This window comes from Scleropages formosus, chromosome 6 (genome assembly GCF_900964775.1).
Source record: "Scleropages formosus chromosome 6, fSclFor1.1, whole genome shotgun sequence".
Taxonomy (NCBI): domain Eukaryota; kingdom Metazoa; phylum Chordata; class Actinopteri; order Osteoglossiformes; family Osteoglossidae; genus Scleropages; species Scleropages formosus.
Genome location: NC_041811.1, coordinates 32,355,082 through 32,376,684, shown reverse-complemented (window position 1 = coordinate 32,376,684; position 21,603 = coordinate 32,355,082). Strand labels below are relative to the sequence as shown.

The 21,603-nt window shown below is 43.0% G+C and overlaps 3 protein-coding genes across 3 annotated transcripts; 2 read left to right on the top strand and 1 right to left on the bottom strand.

Annotated features, from left to right (window-relative positions):
* The first annotated feature begins 874 nt into the window (after positions 1–874).
* Positions 875–10,327, top strand: gmcl1 (germ cell-less, spermatogenesis associated). The gene is made up of 15 exons (XM_018754420.2): positions 875–1,086; positions 1,844–2,027; positions 2,682–2,805; positions 3,174–3,270; positions 3,385–3,482; positions 3,885–3,997; positions 4,217–4,282; positions 4,538–4,622; positions 5,322–5,412; positions 5,743–5,883; positions 6,054–6,123; positions 6,215–6,290; positions 6,557–6,702; positions 6,808–6,895; positions 9,507–10,327. Exons 2-15 carry the CDS (start codon positions 1,852–1,854, stop codon positions 9,645–9,647), a joined length of 1,512 nt encoding a protein of 503 aa, XP_018609936.2. The 5' UTR covers positions 875–1,086; positions 1,844–1,851; the 3' UTR covers positions 9,648–10,327.
* A 371-nt stretch (positions 10,328–10,698) lies between these two features.
* On the bottom strand, positions 10,699–14,175 carry fam136a (family with sequence similarity 136 member A). Its single transcript, XM_018754433.2, has 4 exons — positions 13,824–14,175; positions 13,197–13,561; positions 12,191–12,331; positions 10,699–11,261 (listed from the first exon to the last, which is right to left on the bottom strand). The coding sequence occupies exons 2-4, from the start codon at positions 13,281–13,283 to the stop codon at positions 11,073–11,075; spliced, it is 417 nt and encodes a 138-aa protein (XP_018609949.1). The 5' UTR covers positions 13,284–13,561; positions 13,824–14,175; the 3' UTR covers positions 10,699–11,072.
* On the top strand, positions 13,929–21,443 carry pcyox1 (prenylcysteine oxidase 1). The gene is made up of 7 exons (XM_018754407.2): positions 13,929–14,181; positions 16,548–16,686; positions 17,167–17,373; positions 17,528–17,702; positions 18,190–18,401; positions 18,647–18,799; positions 19,079–21,443. Exons 2-7 carry the CDS (start codon positions 16,575–16,577, stop codon positions 19,744–19,746), a joined length of 1,527 nt encoding a protein of 508 aa, XP_018609923.1. The 5' UTR covers positions 13,929–14,181; positions 16,548–16,574; the 3' UTR covers positions 19,747–21,443.
* Positions 21,444–21,603: the final 160 nt, after the last annotated feature.

Below are 21,603 nucleotides of genomic sequence, written 5' to 3'. Positions count from 1 at the left end.
AAATGAGGCGATTTAATGCATGTATGTAATGCTTTTCTGCACAAACTGATTTACCCATTTATACAGTGAGGTAACTTCAACTGCAGCAATTCGAAGGTACCTTCCTCAAGAGTACAACAGCAGCAGGTGGTATTAAATCTGGGTCCTTCAAATATAAGGCAATCTCTCTAACCACTGTGCCACATGCTGCTATAAATGCAAATTACAAAAAAATAACATTTTAAACTCAAATTATTTTGAGCCATGAAAAGTCATGCATTTCAGCAAGAATCAGTTTAAGGGTTTTCTTTGTCCATGAATTTCCTCCTTTTTGAGTGAGGGAGACACAAAATAATTGGACTATTGGAATGATGTCCAAGCTGCATCCCCGCTATCTGAAAACGTTTGGAGGAAAGAAAAAGGTAAAAATAAATTTAACAATATATTTACATGTATTAATTTAGCAGACGCTTTTCTCCAAAGTGATGTACAATCAATCTACATCTCTTTTCTCATCTCTTGTCTTAATTGTTTTAAAGAATGTTAAAAAAGACATATGGAACACCCAGTTTGGAAGGTACGCGTACGAGTCTAACTCCGCTACAACCCCAAATCTCCGTTATTATGATGGCTTAATTCCTCAATTTTCGATTGGTCCAATACAGCAAATACAGCAATGCCATTGGCCAACTTTAGGTTCCACCCTTCTACGTTAGCCAATTAGGCAGCGAGTGAAGCCACTTCCGCCTTGCGGCAATGGCTCTTCTTAGTACAGTGGGACGTTTAACTTTGAAATTTACAGTGCAACACTTCAAGTTAGAAATTTAAGGTTTTGTATTTAAATGCAGTTGGGCAGTACATAAGGCACCTTATTCAGTTTTTAAGCATGTTGTAAACTTAGCTAATAACCGAGTATAGGATTTTTCCGCCGTTCAAAATTAAGAACGAGAAGCTAACTGGGTAATGTGACGGAAGTGGACAATAGCGGCAGAATGGGACACCCCTCGTGTCGAGTCCACAGTGGTATCGTCCCGATTGTTTACGTGTGTTAAACCAGCATCAGATTCTCTGCAATTGTTCTTTACTAGGAGCCGATTTAAAACTGGGGTGAGATAGTGTAAATTATTTGTGTTAGCTCGGTTCTGTCCTCGTTATGTCGCCTCTTGTTGAGTCCTCTTTGTACAGAATGTGGATATTTCCGCCATTGGCGCCGTTGTTTTGTGCACCACCATGCTAGCAGGCTAGGCTAATTTAGGCTTAGCAAAACCAATGCTATCATATCATCGAATATGTGTATAAAACGTCACGGAATCCATGTTAAAATAACTGTCCTGAATGTTATTGTTTTATTTACGTTGTAAATTAAGAGAAGCAGTGCATTTTGTGGCTTAATAATAATAATAATAATAATAATAATATAATAATAGTGAAATATTTGCTTTGTTTGTAAGTACACACACACACACATTTTCTAATGCAATTTGATGATAGTCTAGACTAGTCTAGTGTGACTGTTTTCCTGAACTTCCTGTTTGCATAACTAGAACTATATTTATCAAACTAGAATTCTTTGTCAGGCAATTAGACAATGCAATAATGCCTCCACTACTATGAAGTATTTTCTTCTGCACTTTTGAATACGATACGTCATGATGAGGGAACAACACTGTGCTGAATATTTGAAAATGTCATTTTGTACTTATCGATTAGTTGAATATCTATGTTGTCGCTCTTGAGTTGTGTGGCTGGGTTCCAGTACAGCTGGGTGCCGGTGAAGCTAATTGTGGGCCAGTGGGCTGTACTGGTGGTGACCTATGACCTATGACCTATGACCTGTGACCTGTGTTTGTGCCTCTCCGAGCAGCAGGCGCAATGGGCTCCCTGGGCAGTCGGTTGCGTTCGCCCCCTCGGAGTCCTCAGGGGACAGCGGACAGCTCCTGTGGGGCCCCGGGACACGGGTGCAAGTGCAGGAAGAGAAAGCGCAGCTCGGAGTGCCAGTGTGACAGCGAGACAGAGGAGGAGGACAGCCTGCTGAACACGCCACGCAGGTGAGGCACACGTGTGTGTATTACCTTTGTGCTCTGTCTGTCTTACGCACACACACACACACGCAAAATACCTTGTAAGCGTTATTAAAGCTGGCAGTGTACTCTAATGTAAAGACCATTTCTGCACACCAGCAGTTACCATAGAGTTAAAAAAACTGGAAAACTGACTATCTAGATGGGTTGATTGTTGTACTCACTACCTCATAATCTACTACAAAAAATATGCTGTCTTGCAAGTAATTGTGGTCTTTTCTAAGTCATCTAGAGAGGGTGCGGTGGCGCAGCGGGCTTGGCCACGTTCTGCTCTCTGGCGGGTCTGGGGTTCGAGTCCCGCTTGGGGTGCCTTGTGACGGACTGGCGTCCAGTCCTGGGTGTGTCCCCTCCCCCTCCAGCCTTACTCCCTGGGTTGCCGGGTTAGGCTCCAGTTTGCCGCGGCCCTGCTCAGGACAAGCGACTTCGGCCACCGTGTGTGTGTGTGTGTGTGTGTGTGTGTGTGTGTGTGTGTGTGTGTGTGTAAGTCATCTGTGTTGTTTATTGTATTGACTGTGTTTACTGAATGTATATATTGTGATGCAAAATTGTGTAGTTTTTATTAATTAAATTGAATTCTTTTTTCCCCCCGATTCCTCTGGTCTGGTGTTTTTATGTCAACAGAAAGAAGTTGAAAAGTACCTCCAAGTACATCTATCAGACCCTCTTCCTCAACGGGGAGAACAGCGACATCCGTATCTGTGCTCTGGGTCAGGAGTGGAATCTGCACAAGGTTTACTTATGCCAGGTGAAGCTTGCAGTATTTGTACTGCTTGGTCCATGGAGTGGTGGGTGACAGTGTGAACAATTCAAAGTCAAACATTTAAAACCAGAGGATGCTGGAGCTGGATATAACAGGCAGTACTAAGTAGATAAGAACATGTGCTGGGTAAACATGCATTTTTTGTGAGGGTGCAGGTCTAAACACTTCAGATCAGCCCTCAGCCTGGTTGTGCATGGATGTGTGAATCGTTTGTGGAAGTGCATCACAGACTGACCGTTTTCTGTTGTAGCTTCCATTTGCGTGCCAACAGAATACCAGAGGTTTGGCACCATCTCTTTTCTTACTCTGTTTTGTCGTTCTCCGTCTTTGTCCATCTCCTTCCCCACTCCTAGTCTGGGTATTTCTCAAGCATGTTCAGTGGCTCATGGAAGGAATCCAGCATGACAAGCATTGAGGTGGAAATTCCAGACCAGAACATCGACACAGAAGGTCAGACTTGCCTGAGGGGATGTTCAGGGTAATGGGACCACGAAGAACTGCAAATCACCGTTTTTCTATTTTAAGGTATTTTTTAAATTCATAGATTAAAAGTGTTCTCTGCAGCTCTGCAGGTGGCGTTTGGGTCTTTGTACCGGGATGACGTTCTGATCAAACCCAGCAGAGTTGTCAGCATCCTGGCTGCTGCCTGCATGCTCCAGCTGGTCAGTGCATAGTTAGAATTCAACAATTTGTGATGTTTTGTGAAAATATAGTATGGATGACTATGGTTATGTCTCACTGAGTTAAACCAAATGCTACATACAGTGAATTCTTAATTTTGAAAGACTCTAACAGGAAGAAGGGGACAAAAATGACCCTTTTATAGAATTGCTTTACTAAGGCTCACCTACTTCATGACCCACCCTTAGTACGGCTATACTTTGTAACCTTTTGACCCTTTCCGAGTGTCTGCAGCAAGACCCCTTAAAAGAAGCCAGAATATTTAGAAAGTTAAGGTGATCTTACTAGTTAGTAGATTTTATTGCTGAAGGACTCACTGTGACCCATTGATTGTTCCATCACCTGATGCCACACTTTAGATCCCTTTGTTGGTCTGTTTACAGGATGGGTTGATCCAGCAGTGTGGGGAGACCATGAAGGAAACTATCAGTGTTAAGACTGTCTGCAATTACCATGCCTCAGCTACCTTGTATGGACTGGACTCTGTCACGAAAAAGTCAGTTTGCAGTCTGTTTTCATTAACTGTTTTGCACCCTGTGTTTTCTGAGTGTGATGAGAGCAGGCAGAGTGTTTTGCTGTAAAATATGAGGATGTGAAATATGAATTTGAGAAATGTGGTTGCTGCAAAGACTCTTTGCATGAAGAAGCACTGCAGCAGAATGAGGGATCCTTGTGTATCTTTTTTTTTTTTTTTTTTCCCCTTCCTTTTCCCCAGGTGCCAGGAGTGGCTTCTTAATAACCTGATGACACACCAGAATGTGGACCTCATGAAGGAGCTGAGGTAGCAATTTCTTTTTTTTTTTTGTCATCATCTGTTGGCCCTCCTCCTCCATATCTTCCTACCACGTTACATTTTGTCAAGAGTAACCCTATAGTTTGAGTGTATTGAACCCACAGGAGAAGGGGGAAAAATAGTTCTTTGCACAGAACTGCACTGCAGCTCACAATTTACAACCGAATCCTTTTAAGTTGTGAAATCTCTGTGGCATATTGATTTTTGTGTGACCTGACTGGTTCTATCCACCTGTCTTGGCAGTGTGATGGTGATGGAGCAGCTGGTGCAGTCCTCTGATCTCCTTGTTATGCAAGTGGAGATGGATGTCTACACAGCACTGAAGAAGGTGGATATCCTGGGCATGAACCCCGCAGAGTTAGCACTTGACAATTTACTCTCATACTTTTAAACACTAAGCCATTCTCCTAATGATATATAGTCTTCCTTTGCTTAATGAGCACTTATATTATTCGCACTTATGAGGACGTAGTTTTTACCGAAATTTGCATAATGACCTTTGAACTTACGAGAAACAAATGAGAAAGTTGAATTTTCAGCTCATGGTATGAGCCCTGGTGATGTCAAATACCACACAAGGCAAGCAGACCCCCCGGATGTGGTGTGGCTTCCCCTGCTTGTAAATGAGAGGGAATGGATATGGAAAAAATGAGCACGCAAATGTCATATAGAAATGGTTTTGAACATGTGGGTCTTAAGCCTTGATTTAAAGGTGACCAGAGTCGTTCTAATATTTTGTACTTGGTTTTGAATTAGATTTTGTCATTGTTGGACAAAATCTAATTCAAAACCTTTTTATGAGAAAATGGGTAAACATTTCCTGGTGCAGGAATGTGCAAGAAAATAATCTTCAGTTTCTTCAGAGTTGCTGTGAGGAATCCATGTTTTTAAAGCATAGTTGTGCCACATTTTTAAAAATTAAAATTTGGCAAATTTATTTAAAATGTGTGTGCTTACCTTTTGGGAAAAGTGAAATTAGTTTTTTAATGCTCTGCATTGATTATGTCCCCTCCAACTCACTCCACAGTGGATGTTCCTTCAGCTCAACCCGTCCTGGGACGGTCCTATCAAACAGCTTCTAGCTGATGCAGATGCTTGGATCTGCAAGCGCCGAAGCGGTAAGCCTTCCACAATATTTAAGGTCCCTATGATCACACAAAACTGGATAAAAACTGGGCATAAAATATTTATGCTTTTTTTTTAATTTTTTTTTTTTTTTTAATTTAGTTGGTTTCAGTTGTAGACAGTTTTATGTTTTTCTTTTTGCTTGAAGCATTTTGTGAAAGTTGTCTCTGCTTCACTGTTTCAAACTTAAGCATCTATGCTTTTTGGGGATCAGTATTTATAGGATGTCAAGAATGCCAGAATGTCTCTTTTTCTAATTTATAAAAAGTTTCTGCCATCCTGTCTCACCCTGCCTACTGGTGTGTTTCGGCCCTTTGCTTCAGAGCTCGGGGAGGAGCAGGCCTTCCTGAACACAGAGCAGGGGGTCCCTTTCATACCTGTTTTCAGGCACGTGCGGTTGCAGTACATAGTAAATGACCTGGCCTCTGCTCGCATTCTGGAGCGGGACAATATCGTGCCCCCTGGTAAGCATCTACATTGCTGGGAGATTGGGGTACAGTGCATTGTAATGGGCCTGTAGAAGCAGGAGTTTAAAGAATCTTGGGTAGTTACAGGTTATTCACTCATGATCCTAGCACTGGATCGTTAACCAGTGGTGACTATTGTTCTGACCCCAGTTTCTTGCTTCCCCTAGAGTGGCTCTCTGCTGTGTATAAACTCCAGTGGTTTGCCATGCTGAGGACAGAGCATGACAATGACATTGGGTGAGTAGTGACAGACGTGTGTTTTCTTAGAAAAGGTATACTGAGAGATATTACGGTGTGGATGTTTTAAGATCATTTTAAACCTCCTCAGGCCACAGGACGCCAACAAGGAGGAGTTTGAATTGAACAGTATGAGGTGCGGCAGGAAACTGGCCAAAGATGGAGATGTGAGTGCCTGCTGCCCACATTACCACCGTCTTTGTGTCATGACGTTGGTGCCACATGTGTCGATGATGAACACACATGAAACATTTAGGGAAAATGTGTAACAAAATTATTCCTGTGTGTGTGTGTGTATATATTATATACACACACACATCTTAATATTAAGCTTGAACAGAAGACAGTGAGTTTGATTTACCTCGACATGATTGTCGTTCTGTTGGTGTGATAGTGTAACAAGAAACGTCCTTGACAAAGTGATTCTTTCTAGTACTGCTGGCGGTGGACAGGCTTCAACTTTGGTTTCGACCTGCTGGTGACCTACACCAACCGTTTTATTGTCTTCAAAAGAAATACTCTGAGCCAGCCATGCGGGGGTGCTGTGAGCTTACAGCCTCGGCGGCACATAGCCTACCGGTAAGTCTCACAGACAAATGTTGAGGTTGCGCCAAGTCATTGAGCTGATGATTACCTCCTGTCTTCCTTGAACACTTCCCATAACATCCTCTGTTCTTTCTCCAGGTTACGTCTGGCTTCCTTTGACTCCAGTGGAAAACTGGTCTGCAGTCGCTCTACTGGGTATCAACTGCTCACACTTGAGAAAGACCAGGTAAAAAGATGCTTAAAAACAAGCACGCACTGAAGGTGGCTTGGAGGTAAACGTCTTGGAATTGTGGGGGTAAAAAAGGTTCCTGAAGTTGGGATTTTCGTGCTCTTTTGTGTGCTCTGGGTCCTTTGGCAACTCTATTTATGACCCATCAGATACAACAAGGCGCAGTAAAGGACCCTGGCCAGCTAGAGCAGGGTGTTCTGAAAATTTAAGGCTCTGCTTTCCTAATCATGATCATTTTCTGTAGGCCCATTGGGTGAAGCTTTGGAAACTGAATTAAATTGAATTGTCTACTAGTGCTATTAATGACAAAATTACTTCTCAAAACTAACTGAAAAGGTCACTAACACCCAAAAAGCAGGTTTGAGATCACTGACAGCTGCATCACACCTGACAAACTCAACGAATTCTTTGCCCGTTTCGAGGTCTTGAACAACGAACCACTGGGTGTTAAACTGACTGGTGGGAACACACAGAACCCACCATTCACTGTCACATCTGCAGAAGTGGCAAAGACTTTTGGGAAAACAAACCCACGGAAATCGGCCGGACCAGACAACATCCCTGGACGTGCACTTGGAGCCTGCTCATCGGTGCTAGCTGATGTCTTTATGGATATATTCAATTTGTCCCTTGCACAAGCCTCAGTTCCCACCTGCTTAAAGAGGACCACTATCCTGCTGCTGCCAAAAAACAACAAAGCATCCTGCCTCAATGACTACCGACCCGTTGCTCTGACTCCAATAGTGATGAAGTGCTTCGAAAGAATTGTCATTAGGTACATCCAGACCATCACTCCAGACACTCTTGACCCTCTCCGGTTCGCATACAGATGGAACAGATGCCATCAGCACAACAATCTACACTGCCCCCACTCACCTGGAAGACAAGGAGAGCTATGTTCGAATGCTGTTTAGTGACTACAGCTTCAACACAGTAATACCTTCGAAGCTCATCAACAAGCTTCACAATCTTGGTGTGCCACCCACCCTCTGCAACTGGCTCCTGGACTTTCTAATGGGCAGACCCCAGTCCGTTAGAAATGGGAATCGCACATCCAGGTCAATAACCATAAACACAGGAACTCCGCAGGGTTGCGTGCTGAGCCCCATGCTCTACACACTCTTCACCTATGATTGTGTGGCCTCCCAGAACAACACCAGCATCATCAAATTTGCTGATGACACGACAGTCATTGGACTGATAACGGGAGGCGATGAGTTGGCATACAGGAGGGAAGTGGCTGACCTAGTGAAGTGGTGCCACGACAACAATCTCTCGCTGAATGTCAACAAAACAAAGGAATTGATAATAGATCCACGGAGAAGGAGGGAGCAACACTCATCACTGCATATTGGTGAGACAGTGGTGGAGAGGGTGAGCAGCTTCAGATTCCTGGGTGTGTTCACATTACTGAAGATCTCACCTGGTCTCACAACACATCTGGTCAAGAAATCACGTCAGCGTCTGCATTGCTTGAGAAGGCTGAGGAAATTTGGCATGCCAAGACGAATCCTCAGAAGCTTCTATAGGTGTGAAGTCGAGAGCATCCTCACCAGCTCTATCACAGTGTGGTTTGGAAGCTGCACAGTACAAGATCGTAAGGCGCTACAGCGAGGGGTGAAAGCTGCTCGAACCATCACTGGAACATCCTTACCATCACTGGAGAGCCTATACCAGGCCAGAACCATTAGGAGAGCCATTAACATCATCAAGGGCAACAGTCATCCCCAGCGCAGCCTTTTCGTACCCTTACCATCAGACAGACGCTACAGGAGTGTTAAAGCCAGAACCTCAAGATTGAAAAACAGTTTTTACCCACAGGCCATCAGGCTTGTGAATGACACCCATCCGCTGCCTCTTCACCCATCACGGCAGACACAGTTCACCCTCTGAGCCTGAGCGGTGTCAACTACCCCCAATCCCTCCTACACACAATACACATCCACAACGCCAATATCATCAGTGACCAGAGACTACCTCCGCATACCTTGCATACGCAAATACACCCCCCCCCCCCCCCCAACTGCGAATAGACCCAATCTACCTCTGCAGGACTTTGCACATGTATGACTTCCATGTTTACATTGCGCACTGCACACTTTCTATACGTATATAACCTCATTTCTTGGATTTTTGCACTAATAGTAATTTTAGTAATTTGTGACCTTGCACTAGTAGCAATTTTTGTAAATTTGTGATTTATGCCCTGTATGCTCTGTTCTCCTTGTTTTTCTTGTGTTTTTTTTCCCCTTATGTCCTTATTTATGTCATAGGCTGCTGAGAGGATTCACAGAGTAAGAATCTCATTGTACGGTGTAATGAAGTGTTTACTGTGCACATGACAAACTCTTGAATCTTAAACTGGGGACTTACAGTAGAATTTTTTTTTTTTTTTTTTTTTTGCAGAATAATAAAATACAAATGTTTTTACCTGAGGGAAATGCTTTTGTGAACAACTTTCTATGTTAAATGGTCTACAAGAAAATCAATGTATTGATGTTGACTTCCAGTTTTATTACAGAAATTTCATGCAACTTCTTGCATCTTTTGAATGTTTTATATTTAACAGAATTGAGTTGTCATTGTTCATATTGTCCCCTTTTGGCAGGAGTACGTGGTGATGAACCTGGACAGTCGCCTGCTGACCTTCCCTCTCTATGTGTGCTGCAACTTCCTTTATACCTCCCCTCCCTCGGACCGACAGAGCAGTACCCCGGAGCCAGAGAGCAGTGCCCGAAGCATGTCCTGACCCTACATCCACCAGCATTGCCCCTTCCGTGAACCTCATGTGGCACCTCCTCCATCTAGCACCCAGTGTTCACACTTTCAGGTATACATTTACAAGGGACTAAAACCAGCAAACCTCTATGAAAATGAAGAGGTGCTGAACCTGGCAGCTGTGTGTGGGTCACTCCACATTCTAACCAAGCTTTACATTACTTGGAAATATTTCCTGAAAGTTTTTTATATTTTGTATTACTTTTTATAAAATTTTTTTTGATGTTAAAGCCATTATACTGTAATTTAATATGTATTAACTGTGGCTCTTCATTAGTGTGCAGCTAAGAGTGAAGATTTATTGTACATTTGTTACTTTTAGTTTTGTCTGCACAGCAATGTTTGCATTGATGTAAAGTATGTACATTTCAGACTACCCTCACTGCTCAGTTTTCTTTTTTCTAAAATCTGAATCAGATAAATATCAATGTTTATACTTTCTTTTTTGTGGCTGCCATTGGTGATGCAGCAGCATAGTTTTCAAGAGCAGAATATGGTGTGGTCTTAAATCCTGGTTGGACCAAATCAGCATAAGGGAAGTGACTAGGTGATGGTGTAATGACCAGACAGAATACTTACCATTTTGTGTGTTTTAGGAAATCTGCTGTCTTGCATCAGAATTGTATGTCTATTTCACAGACATTATATTGGTTGGACATACGGATGTTGTCTAGTCCATGTTTACTGATTTCCTTAGCTCTTGTTCATATAGTGAGAGCTGTACTCAGCAGCCCAACTGATGTTTTATGGGTGAAACCTGCTTAAAGTATATTTACATCGGGGGAGTTGGTGATTAACAACTATTGTAATAGCACCTGAGGAATAGCTATTACAGTACAACCAAAAGCAACAGCATTTTGAAATGGTTTCAGCAAATGACAATTTACTTTACAGACCTCAGAAGTTACTAGATTAACCACAAGGTGACTGATCACCTCATCTGCCATGAAAAAACTGCAAAACAGCATATTTAATTTCTTTTAATTTACATATAAAAACAGACAAGAACCTCAACACTGAAAAGGGATAAACAAAGTGTGGAAAACTTTATACGTGAGGACAAAGTCTTTAAATTTGGATCACAATGCATTAGTACCTACTTAAGGAAAGTAGTTTTAGACCAATCATATCTGTACAATAGTGACATGAAGTGCATCATATTCTCTATGGGGCCTTTTTAATCTTTACTAAAACAAGTTATTAAAGGACAAGCAGGGTCCACTACCAGGTTTGTGTCAGAGGAGATACTTTGCTTAACCTCTGCACCAAGGAGTGACCGGGCTAGATTATGCCTGCCCATTCAAAATTCCACGCATGTCAGCTGTCACCTTGCATCAGTGTTTTGAGTTCAGTGCAGTCCCAGGCTCAGTCCTGTGGCGTTGCTATAGCCCCAACATCACTGAGGTATAGCCCCAAGGCTCTCCTTGAGTCGCCGGGTCATGCTGGGCAACAGGTTTAAATGCTCATCTACACAGGCCCCAACGCAGCGATCCATCAGGGCTCTCACCGCTGGCTCCTTAGCCCCCGAGTCAAACAAGTCTTTGGCTTTGTCATTGCAGTGCATAGAACAACGGGCGAGCCGGTCCTGCCGAGAGGGGGAGAGAAGGGGCACAGTTCAGATTTCAGCAGTTTCAGACATTCACCAAAATGTCATTTTCCAACCATCATTTAGGTTATACTTGTAGCACTAATCTCCATCCGGAATACTCCAACTGAATTTAGATCTCAAAGCAGCATCACAGCTACAGAATACAGAAAAGGAGTCAACTAATGACACACCTTACAATGAAAGAGCCAGCTGGACTTGTGGACTCAGACTGCACTCAAAATGAGAGACTAACCTTTCAGTTTGACCCTCTCTTTATCGCAATAGCCTTTTCCTCTTTATTAATTGGCATAATACATCTCATGTACCATGCCAGCAATTATCTGAACTGAATTCTGTATCTTTGATGTCCATATGTTTATACACTAACTTCAAATTACTAATTGTTTATAACTTAATTTGTACCTCAAGTCATTTTCACCACTAAGTCAACCAAAAGTAATAAAATCCATCTGTGTATTAGGTTCTTAAAAATACTGGATTTACATTAGCTTGTTATGCAACAAACATTTGACCTATATTTTCAAAGATTTCCCCCCCCCAAATTATTTTTAATTGTATTTTCTTCACTTACCATTTTTCTAAGACTTTGTCTTTTTGCACCCAGATGTTACATCAGCAGTAAAGAGCATCAAACCAGCATTATGAATCCAGTGTTGCTGATCACTGACACTGACTGGTAGGGTAGTGGTTTGATCTGCTGCCTTTAGACTCAGATTGCAGGTTCAATTCTCACCTCCAGCTGCAATACCCTAGAGCAAGGTACTTACCCTAAATAGCTCCAGTAAAAAATTGGTAAAGTATCTTCAGAAATTTGCAATTCTAATTTTTATAAGATCAGGAGCCAGCATAATATGATCAGCAACACATTTGAGCAGGAATGTATGCTGAGCATCAGGATCTCTTACCTGGAACTTCTCCAACTCTGTAGTAACCAGGTTCTGAGCCTGTGCCATAGGGGTGTGGCAGCGCTCTATGCATTGGTGCACCTGCGTCATTGAGTCCGAGTGGTGATCGCAACAGTCCGCACTACATCGGAACATGCGACCCTACACAGGGAGAAAGATGCATGCATACATTTTTGATCTACAGTCAGGGGCTTCCAAAACAGCAGTTTGGGGACATTCTGGAACCTCCTGTGTCTGCCATAAATGTCCAGAATGTTGCTTCACATCTAACACTTCCCATTGCTTGCTACATTTAAGCCACTCAGCTCAGTTCAAAAACATCTGTCATCACTCCAGCTGCAGAATAAGCTTCCCTTCAACATCAGAGCTGCTCCCTGTCTCCTAACTTTCAGGTGCTTCAAGACCAACTTCGTCACATATGATACCTTGTAACTGCTTCATTGCAGCTGTACTCTGACACCTGGCAGCTTGTACATTACATGGGTTCGATCCCCATTCAGTCTGTGTGGAGTTTGTGCATTCTCCCCATGTTTGTGTGTGTTTCATGACAATTGTTGAAGCTAAATTTTCTTTAGCCACAGAAACTGGTCAGCCTGGGTGAAATGGTGAGAGTTGATGTCAGGAAGGAAATCCAGCCACTCTAAGTTACCACACCTCCACCTCCAATGCTGCAGCACTTCTGCAGGTAAAACTCTGTCAGCCTCCTAGAACAAGCGCAGTAAAAATGAACAGTAGATACTTCTTGTACTACTACACCTCATCTCTCACACGTTATTACAAGTTACTCTCTGGTTCAAAAAAAAAAAAAAAAAAAAAAAAACTGTATTCTCACAGTATGATTACTTACATTACTCTGTCTCTCGTTCATTCATTTTTACTAATTTTACACACCGCATCAGGTCAGTACATGTTTCCATACTTGAGCTGCTTACAACTTCTCTGACTTGTAACTTGTTGCAAGCAAGTCAAACGCCAGACAGGACCATTTGAAAAGAAGGCCACTTACTTGCATTTTGCGGATGTACTCCCGCTCCAGACCCTGCACCATGTCCTCTACGGCCGTTTGCACCCGGGACTGTTGCGCCTCAGCCATCGACGTCGCCGCTCCACGCGTCAGGTCAGGGGAACGAAAGAAACAGCCTGAGCAGCGCTCTGACCGCGTAACAAAAGTGGGTCTACAGCCTATATCGTAACCAAAAATGCAGTGCAGTTTTACGGTGCTATTATCCGCTACATATACAGCATTTGTGGAGGCACCCGATGATAAACTGGTTCCACTTGTCCGTAAGGTCACCTCGGCACGCGGGTTTCACCGCTTCCGCGGCTTATTTCCGGTTCCGTCTACGTCATCGCGTTGGTTTGGATGACTTACTAAACACCACAGTTAAAAAATAAGAAAAACCTCCAAACAACACTATCGCTGTCCCAAAATAAACACTCAATCCAAGGAAATGTTGACACAATCGTTTTCTTCGCCAACTAAGAAATGTATTCATGTATAATCAGATGCGTAACTTCAAAACATTGCGTTGTATTGACATGGTGCGAAGCGATTTTAACGCAAGAGCCTAAGATTATCAAATGTTTCATTAACATGTTATTCTTCAATTGTACGTATTATGAGAAGACAGACCGGCCGGGCCAGTCCACACAGAGAGCGATGACTCGTCGTGCAGCACGCGCGGGGACACTCCCCTGCGCTGCGTGACGCCCAAAAACACAACCGACATGCGCAGCGTTTGAGCAATAGGATGTCTCCCAAGGGTAACCTGTTTGTTCGCTGCGACAAGAGTTATACGCCCTTTCTCTTCAGTAGCGCAATACACGTATATATATAATCTGTGTCCTAAGAGTAAGATATTATGAGGAGTGGTGTGTAGCTACTTCGTGTTGGGGCCATTCAGAGATTGGAGGCTCGAAAACTTGACCGAAAAGTCAGTGGTACAACTTACAAGCAAGGCTTCCAACTCAACTGTGTTTTGTTTTGTCCGGTAAGTAGCCATACTGCATGTATAAAATATAATAATAAAATTGTAATATAAACACTTAAAAAGGTGTACATGCGAGCATGTCATCATCTCCTAAAATTATTCTGTGTTAGAAACGGATTGATGTCACGCGCGCTCAGTCAGAGTGCGGCCGTCGCGAGGAGTCCCGTGTCATGACGTGCCGCTGTCCTTTGCAGAAGTTGTGAAAATAGTCACGACTCTCTCAAAGTTCAACAGACGGAGCTGCATTTCAGATTCCTCATAAAAATTAAATCGAATGCCCCCGTAAGTGGGCAGAGTCGGTAGCGTAGTGTTTGAGCTTGCTGCCTGGACGGTCAAAGGTCACAAGTTCAAACTTCACCCTCAGCTGTAGTACCTGCAGCAGCCTGCTTACTTACCCAACTTGCGCCAGTGGCAGTAAAATTACCCAGCAGCTGTGTGTATAATAACCGTATGTATGGCATTGACTATAATTTTCTAACACATTAGGTCGCTGGAAGAAAATTGTCAGCTAAATGAATAAATGCAAATAAGGTCCACAATATTCTGGTTTATTTGGATGCTGCCGTCAGACATTACTATTATCCTTTGTACCGTTTTACACAAAAATATGAACCTTACGCCAGAATCCCGCTCTCTATCTTCGCGCTGTCATCTCGCGATATTTATTCCATATAAAACACCTGGCTTCAAGCAACGATTCTTAGATTTGATGCCCGCCGTGTTTTAGCTCGGAGTTATCGCGGTTTGCCTTTGTAACGTAAAAAAAAAATAATAATAAATTGCCATAGTCAGGGCATTCAGAAGAATGTCAAAATTAATTTTTAAAGTTTATTTTGACACGGCCATGAATTTGTTTCGTTGATTAAACCAAACAGGGTGTTTATCTGCCCGTTCAGCTCTTTCGTAGCCGTCGTACACACTTCCAGTCACAAAGTCATACATATATTTTGTATCCAGCCTTTATTGCATAAAAGAACAGTTGAGAGAAATCAGTGGAAAGAATGCAAGTGAATTCACAGTAACTGAACAAGTTCATGCTGTTTGTATAGTCTGAAAGGGGGTCGTGACTACCAAGGTTAAAATCAGTTGAACATGGTAACATCAGTTTGCTTAGCTGACACTTTTTTCCAAAACAACTTAAAGTATTGAGCTACTTACATTTGTTTGTTTTATTAGCAGATGCTTTTCTCCAAAGAACCTTTCAGTGAACTATATGTAGTGTTATCAGCCCACGCACCTTATTCACCGTAGTGGTTTACACTGCTAGATACGCTACTTACACTGGGTCACTCATCCATACATCAGTGGAACACACTATGGGTGAAGCTGAACAACATGTCTTGGGATGCTCTGGTTTCCTCCCACAGTCCAAAGGAAATCCTGGCATGGGGAGAACATGCAAACTCCACACAGATTGAGCAGGAATTGAACCTATGTCCTTTGACACCACCCTGGTGCTGTGAGACAGTAGTGCTACTTGCTGTGCCACCGTGCTGCCCTTATGATTAGTTACTCATTTGTTCAGCTGGGTAATTTTACTGGAGCAATTTAGGGTAAGTATTAAGGGTAAGTAAGTGTGGGGCAGCTGGTTACATAGTGGTCAGAGTTAATGTGTTTGGCTCCAAAGGTCACAGGTTCAATTTCCACCTCTGGCTATAGTACCCTTGAATAAGTTCCTCACCCTAAATTGCTCCAGTAAAAATTACCGTGCTCTTTAAATGGGTAAATAATTGTAAGTAACTTAACACTGTAAGTCGTTTTGTACCTTGCTAAAGGGTATTACCTGTGAAGGGGGGGACATAAGCCTGCATCCTTTGGGTCCAAAGGGAGTTGCACTAAATGCTGCTCTACCAGCTGCCCCAGGTTGAAACCTTAATGCAGCATAAGCCAAAATAAAAGTGTGAAGAAGACTGCAAGGCATTGCAGGTCTCCGAGTCTGGGCCGTGATGGGATCTAGGTTTGATCCAGGTTGCGCCTGTGAGAGTTTCCATGCTCTCCTCATGTTTGTGAGGGTTTCCTCTGGCTGCTCCAGTGACTCCGAACTGTGCTTAATGTGTGTGTTCAACTGCTCTGCGGTAGAGATGGCTGAATGATTGTAGGTAGTTTAGTGTCGTATATCTAGCACCATAAGTCACCTTGGATAAAGGTGTCAGTCAAACGCTGCATAATAATCACTGTACATCACTTTGTTTCCTCCCGCAGTCCAAGGATGCGTCTCCCAGGTGGACCAGTGACTTTAAACAGGCCTTAATGTGCGTCTCTGTCAATCAGTGTTTTATGGCTGCTTTGCAATGGGCTGGTGTTCCAGATTATTTTCTTAATTTTGCTTCTGCATTTTTTTTTTTTTTTTTTTTTTTTAATGCTAGTCTTAAAAAACCCGGGGATCCATCAGGATGTCATTCAGAATTCTGCCCGTGAAGACTCTCCTTTTTCTGGCACTCTGCCTGAGTGGACGTCGTGGTCTGGCATCAGCCCCAGAGCTCAAGGAACAGCCTAAGAAAATTGGTAGGGTAAAAACCCTCTGTTAAAGGTCACTATCTCCATGCAGGGGCCATTGGGTTAATTCTGTGCTTTTTCTTCCACTTTTCTTAATCAGAATGCTGCCTTCCAACCCTGCTCCCACCGTTCTCCAAATTGTATTAGTCTTTGCACAATGTTGCCCTTTGAACTTTCATCAACAACTCTAAAAGTGATTCTGAGTGTACAGTAAACAGTGAGAGGGAAGTCACTGAATGTGTTCATTTCCACCCTTTTATGCTCTTTCTGTGAGTCTGTGTGAGCAAATTCAGAGGAGGAATGACAGAATTGAACTGATTTTGAACTTGTGAGAAAATGTAGCATCTTGTGGATTTGTATTCCTGCATATTATTAACCTTATTTCATTGGTAATAGCAGGAACAACTAGTTTATGATGGGAAGTTAATATTGGACTCGTGTGATCATAGGCTCGAGACTCGTGTAAGATTTCTGCATTTTGTCTTTCAGCTGTAATTGGAGCAGGCATTGGGGGCACAGCGACCGCCTACTACTTGCGCCAGGAGTTTGGGCCGGAGGTTAAGATAGATGTGTTTGAGGCTGGAACAGTGGGTGGCCGCTTGGCTACTGAGAAAATCGGGAGTGATGAATATGAGATGGGGGGCTCCATTATTCATCCCCTAAACCTGCACATGAAACACTTTGTGGACCTGCTGGGTGAGTGGCAGCATCTCCTTTGTTTCGCTATGTTCATACACAGACCCATAAACACACGGTGGGTTGCGCGTGGAATAAAACCGCACGGTTACGGACAAGCTTCTCTTTTGGCCCTCACAACTCTACGCTTTGTCATCGATCCCATCTTGTGCAGGCCTGTCCGCTTGTAAGGATGTGCCAGGCAAGATGGCAGTCTTTGACAGTGAGGAGCTGATTTTTGAGGAGAGCGACTGGTTCATTGTCAACTTTTTGCGCATGCTGTGGCGATATGGGTTCAACTTCCTGCGCATGCACATGTGGGTGGAGAGCTTACTAGACAAATTCATGAGGTATGTTCCGTGAATCGTTTCTGTGGTTTAAGTCATGAACAGAATAGCATTTAAATATGTAGCCTTTGCCTCTGGAAATAGTCCAGAACTTCTTGTGTTTTGAATTGGCCATCAAACCAAACTGCATCAGGAATATGCTGACGGTATTGTTGCACTTCTCAACACTGTTCTGTTTCTGGTCTCCCTTTTATAAACAAACTTATTCTTTAGCCCCAGTTGTCCAAAATGTGAAACCATATAGGCATGTTTTTCTTCTGCTTTTGAATTATTTTAACTTGCATTATTGCCTACGGAAGCTGTGTGTAACCACTGGAAGAGTTTGTGGCAAATGAAAATGTTTTCTTTTAGGATATATCCAAGCACAAAGCAATTCTACTGACATAAGCAGAAAAAGAATCAGCAACTGATCAAATGAAAATTTAGCAAAGATTCTGCAGCTCATGTTTGCTGTTTTGTTTGTGTTCTTCTTTCCTTCTTATGTGTTCAGGATCTACCAGTATCAGCAGTATGGCTACTCCTTCTCATCAGTGGAGAGGCTCTTCCATGCCATGGGGGGAGATGACTTTGTCGTGCTGGCCAATAAGACACTGGGGGAAGCCATGCTGGAGGCAGGATTTTCCCAGAACTTCCTGAACGACATCGTGATTCCAGTCACTCGTTTCAACTACGGTCAGAGTGTTCGCATCAATGGCTTTGTAGGTATGGAAGCAGGACAACGGCGTATCGGTATCAGGGATGTGGTGTTGCAATACCTTGCAGAAGTGTAATGCACCAGAGCATGGGTGAAACGGAGTGAAACTTGTCCAGTTCATAGTAGTCATTTAAGCTATTGTAACTGTACACTGTACTGTATATTGTGGCTAGCGAAGAGGAACGATCTTCCAGCATTGTGTGGGTATCTGCCATCCATTCATTAGCAATTCTGACTGTTGCTGCGGTCTCAGGTGTCATCTCCCTGTCGGCTATGGACTCGGGCCTGTGGGCAGTGAACAATGGGAACAAGAGAGTCTGTTCTGGGCTCCTGTACCACAGCAGGGCAGAGCTAATTCCAGCTCAGGTGACCTCCATAACGTTCAAGCTGCGGCCCATCAAGTCTGGTAAGAGCCGCCTAGGTTAGGGGCACCGTAGGAGTTACCCCTCTGTATTATGGGTGAATTGCTGTAACTGGCTCAGTACAGAAACCTCATGTTGTAATTTGCCTTCAGCAAAGCCGTCTTCTAGATTAGAAAGGGTTTTGAGCTGTTTTGAGCTCTGGGTTTAAATCCCATCTACTGCTGTCATGCCTGTGAGCAGAGTACTTACCTTAAATTGCCACCAGTAAAAAAAAAAATTTCTTCTATCCTGAATTTAATCTCTTCTCTTCTATGCTTTTGCAGGTGAAACAGTAAGTCTGTATGAGGTGAGCTACACTGGAGAATCAGGGTCAGCCCACTCCATGTATGACATCGTCATTGTTGCCACACCTCTCCACCAAGAGCTCTCCAAAATTGCCTTTTCTGGATTCTCCCCTCCCATTGTCTCACACTTCCCCGGACACTACAAACAGATCGTTACCACTCTGGTGCATGGAGTTCTCAACACCTCTTTCTTGGGTGTCACTAATGATCCTTCAGGGTTTTGGGTGTCCAACATCTTTACAAAGGAGAACAAGGACATTAGCTTCTACAGCCTGAGCTCTGTAGACCCCGTACACATCCCTGACAATTATGTCCGGCCCCCAGCCAGTGCTAAGAAGGTATGGAAACTGTTCTCGAGTCAGCAACTCTCCGAAGCTCAGCTTGGGCAAATATTCCTCTCTTGGGATGCGGTGCGGGAGCGGAAGTGGCTGGCATACCCCATCTACATGCCCCCACACCAGAGGCCCCCATTCCTGTTACATGACCGCTTGTACTACCTGAACCCGATTGAGTGGGCAGCCAGTTCAATGGAGATGAGTGCTCTGTCAGCCAGGAACGTGGTGCTGTTGGCACACCACCGCTGGCATGGCCAGGAGAGCAAGATTGACCAGGAGGACCTGCACACCAGACTGAGGAGCGAACTGTAGCCATTTGGACGGCAGTGGTAAGAACACAGCTATGGTCCTTTAAACTCGCAGTGCCTTCCAGTCATGCACAGCTAGCCAACTATCCTTCCAGCTCTGAATCCCCCGTCCATTTCATGGTAAACATGGTAGTCAGGTCAATTAGGCAATAATGGGCAAATTCATCAAGCTGGGGAAAGGTCACCTTAAATAGCAGGAGTTTTACTACATACGCTGTGTTGCAGAAATGATCAGTGACCTGTTTTTCTTTTCCTCTTTTTAAAATATAAAATGTTCATTTATATTGGTGCAAGTAGACATTGTTAATTTCCTGTTCCCGGGAGCAGTCTAACCATTTTCACCATTTCTTATTTACGTAACAAGCTGATGAAATAAAAAGATGAACGAATTAACTAGAGGCCTAGGGGATCTTTGGTGGGATTCCGTTTACCTCACAAACTATGCGGTGTGTTTGACACCACAAAACTTGAGTAATAGCCTGCAATTTTTTAAAATCCGAGACTGGTTTTAATCTGCAATTGTAACACTATGACTCTTTGCGGGGGGGAAGTTGCTGAGATGAGTCAAGTAAAATTTACTAGTACATTTTTTTTCTCTGCTCTTTTTTTTTCTAAATTGAAAACACACAGTACATGAACTTTAAGAAAACAGCATTAATACAGTGTAAATTGCACTACAAGGATTGATAGATTAAATCTAGACAACTATTGTGGCTAGATTAATTTAGGTTTCTGTAAAACTTGATTGCAGGATTGACAGTAAAGGCGGCAGTGAACAAGAGGCACTTGTAGGCCACGTCTTGGCCACGTGTGCAGCAAAAGGTGCCTTTACTCTAAAGTTCATCTGAAGGGCTTTTGTGCAGTTACCCCTAATAATGCAATAATTAAAAAGCCCCTAAGGTATGTATTGCACTTCATTGTATAATTGTAACTGTGCTACTGTAAAAGGAGGCAGTTCTTTAAGACAGACATGGAAAGAGAAAAGAGCAGAAATGCAGTCGCATCATGAAACATGGATTTGTGCTTTGCAGCGACCTCCTAGCTGAAGACGAGCGCAGTACGGTATGTTGTACTGTATGGGGAGTACTTTCTCTACTTGCCTGCTTGTAGGAGCCACTGTTCATGACAGTTTTGCACTATTTGAAATAACTTTACACTGAATCCTGTTTGTACTGCCTTTGTCAATAAACTGCTTTGCCATTTGGTTTCAATGTACTTCTCTGCGCCCCCACCCCACTGTCATAAAAGTTTTAAAAAAAAAAAAAAGAGAGCAAGTTTTCCACTTGGATCATACACCAATACTTCATCAATACTAATTCTGTAATTAGTAATCTGTAGTAATTACATATTAGTAATTGCTGTTGTGGTAACTGTTTCATTGATTTGGTTTATAAGTTATGTTTTCAGGAGTATGAAGGCAACTGTAAATAACCTGTTACATTTGTTTTAATGTTTACCTTTGTATGCCATAAAGTATTGTTGAGCTTGCTAGTGTTTGCAGTGAGAGTACAGAGAACCTCAGAGTCTGGCTGTAACACCACATGCACGCACGCATGCACGCACGCACACACACACACACACACACCATGCTGCCATAGCTGTGGGCTCCAATGCCCCTTTGTGTTGTGCAGGGACCTCCAAGAGCATTCTTTTCTCACCAGTCCATAACTCCTAAGAGTAGCACAAACTAATATGTTTACTTTTTATTTGTAACTTTTTTTTAAAGTTCTCAGACAGTTATTTTCATAATTATTACTGACTTTTTCCTTAGTGCAAGTCACTTTAGATAGAAACTATTTGACAAACTTATACAGCTGGGTGTTTTTACTGAGGGCAGTTCCTGGTACTTACTTTACCAGGA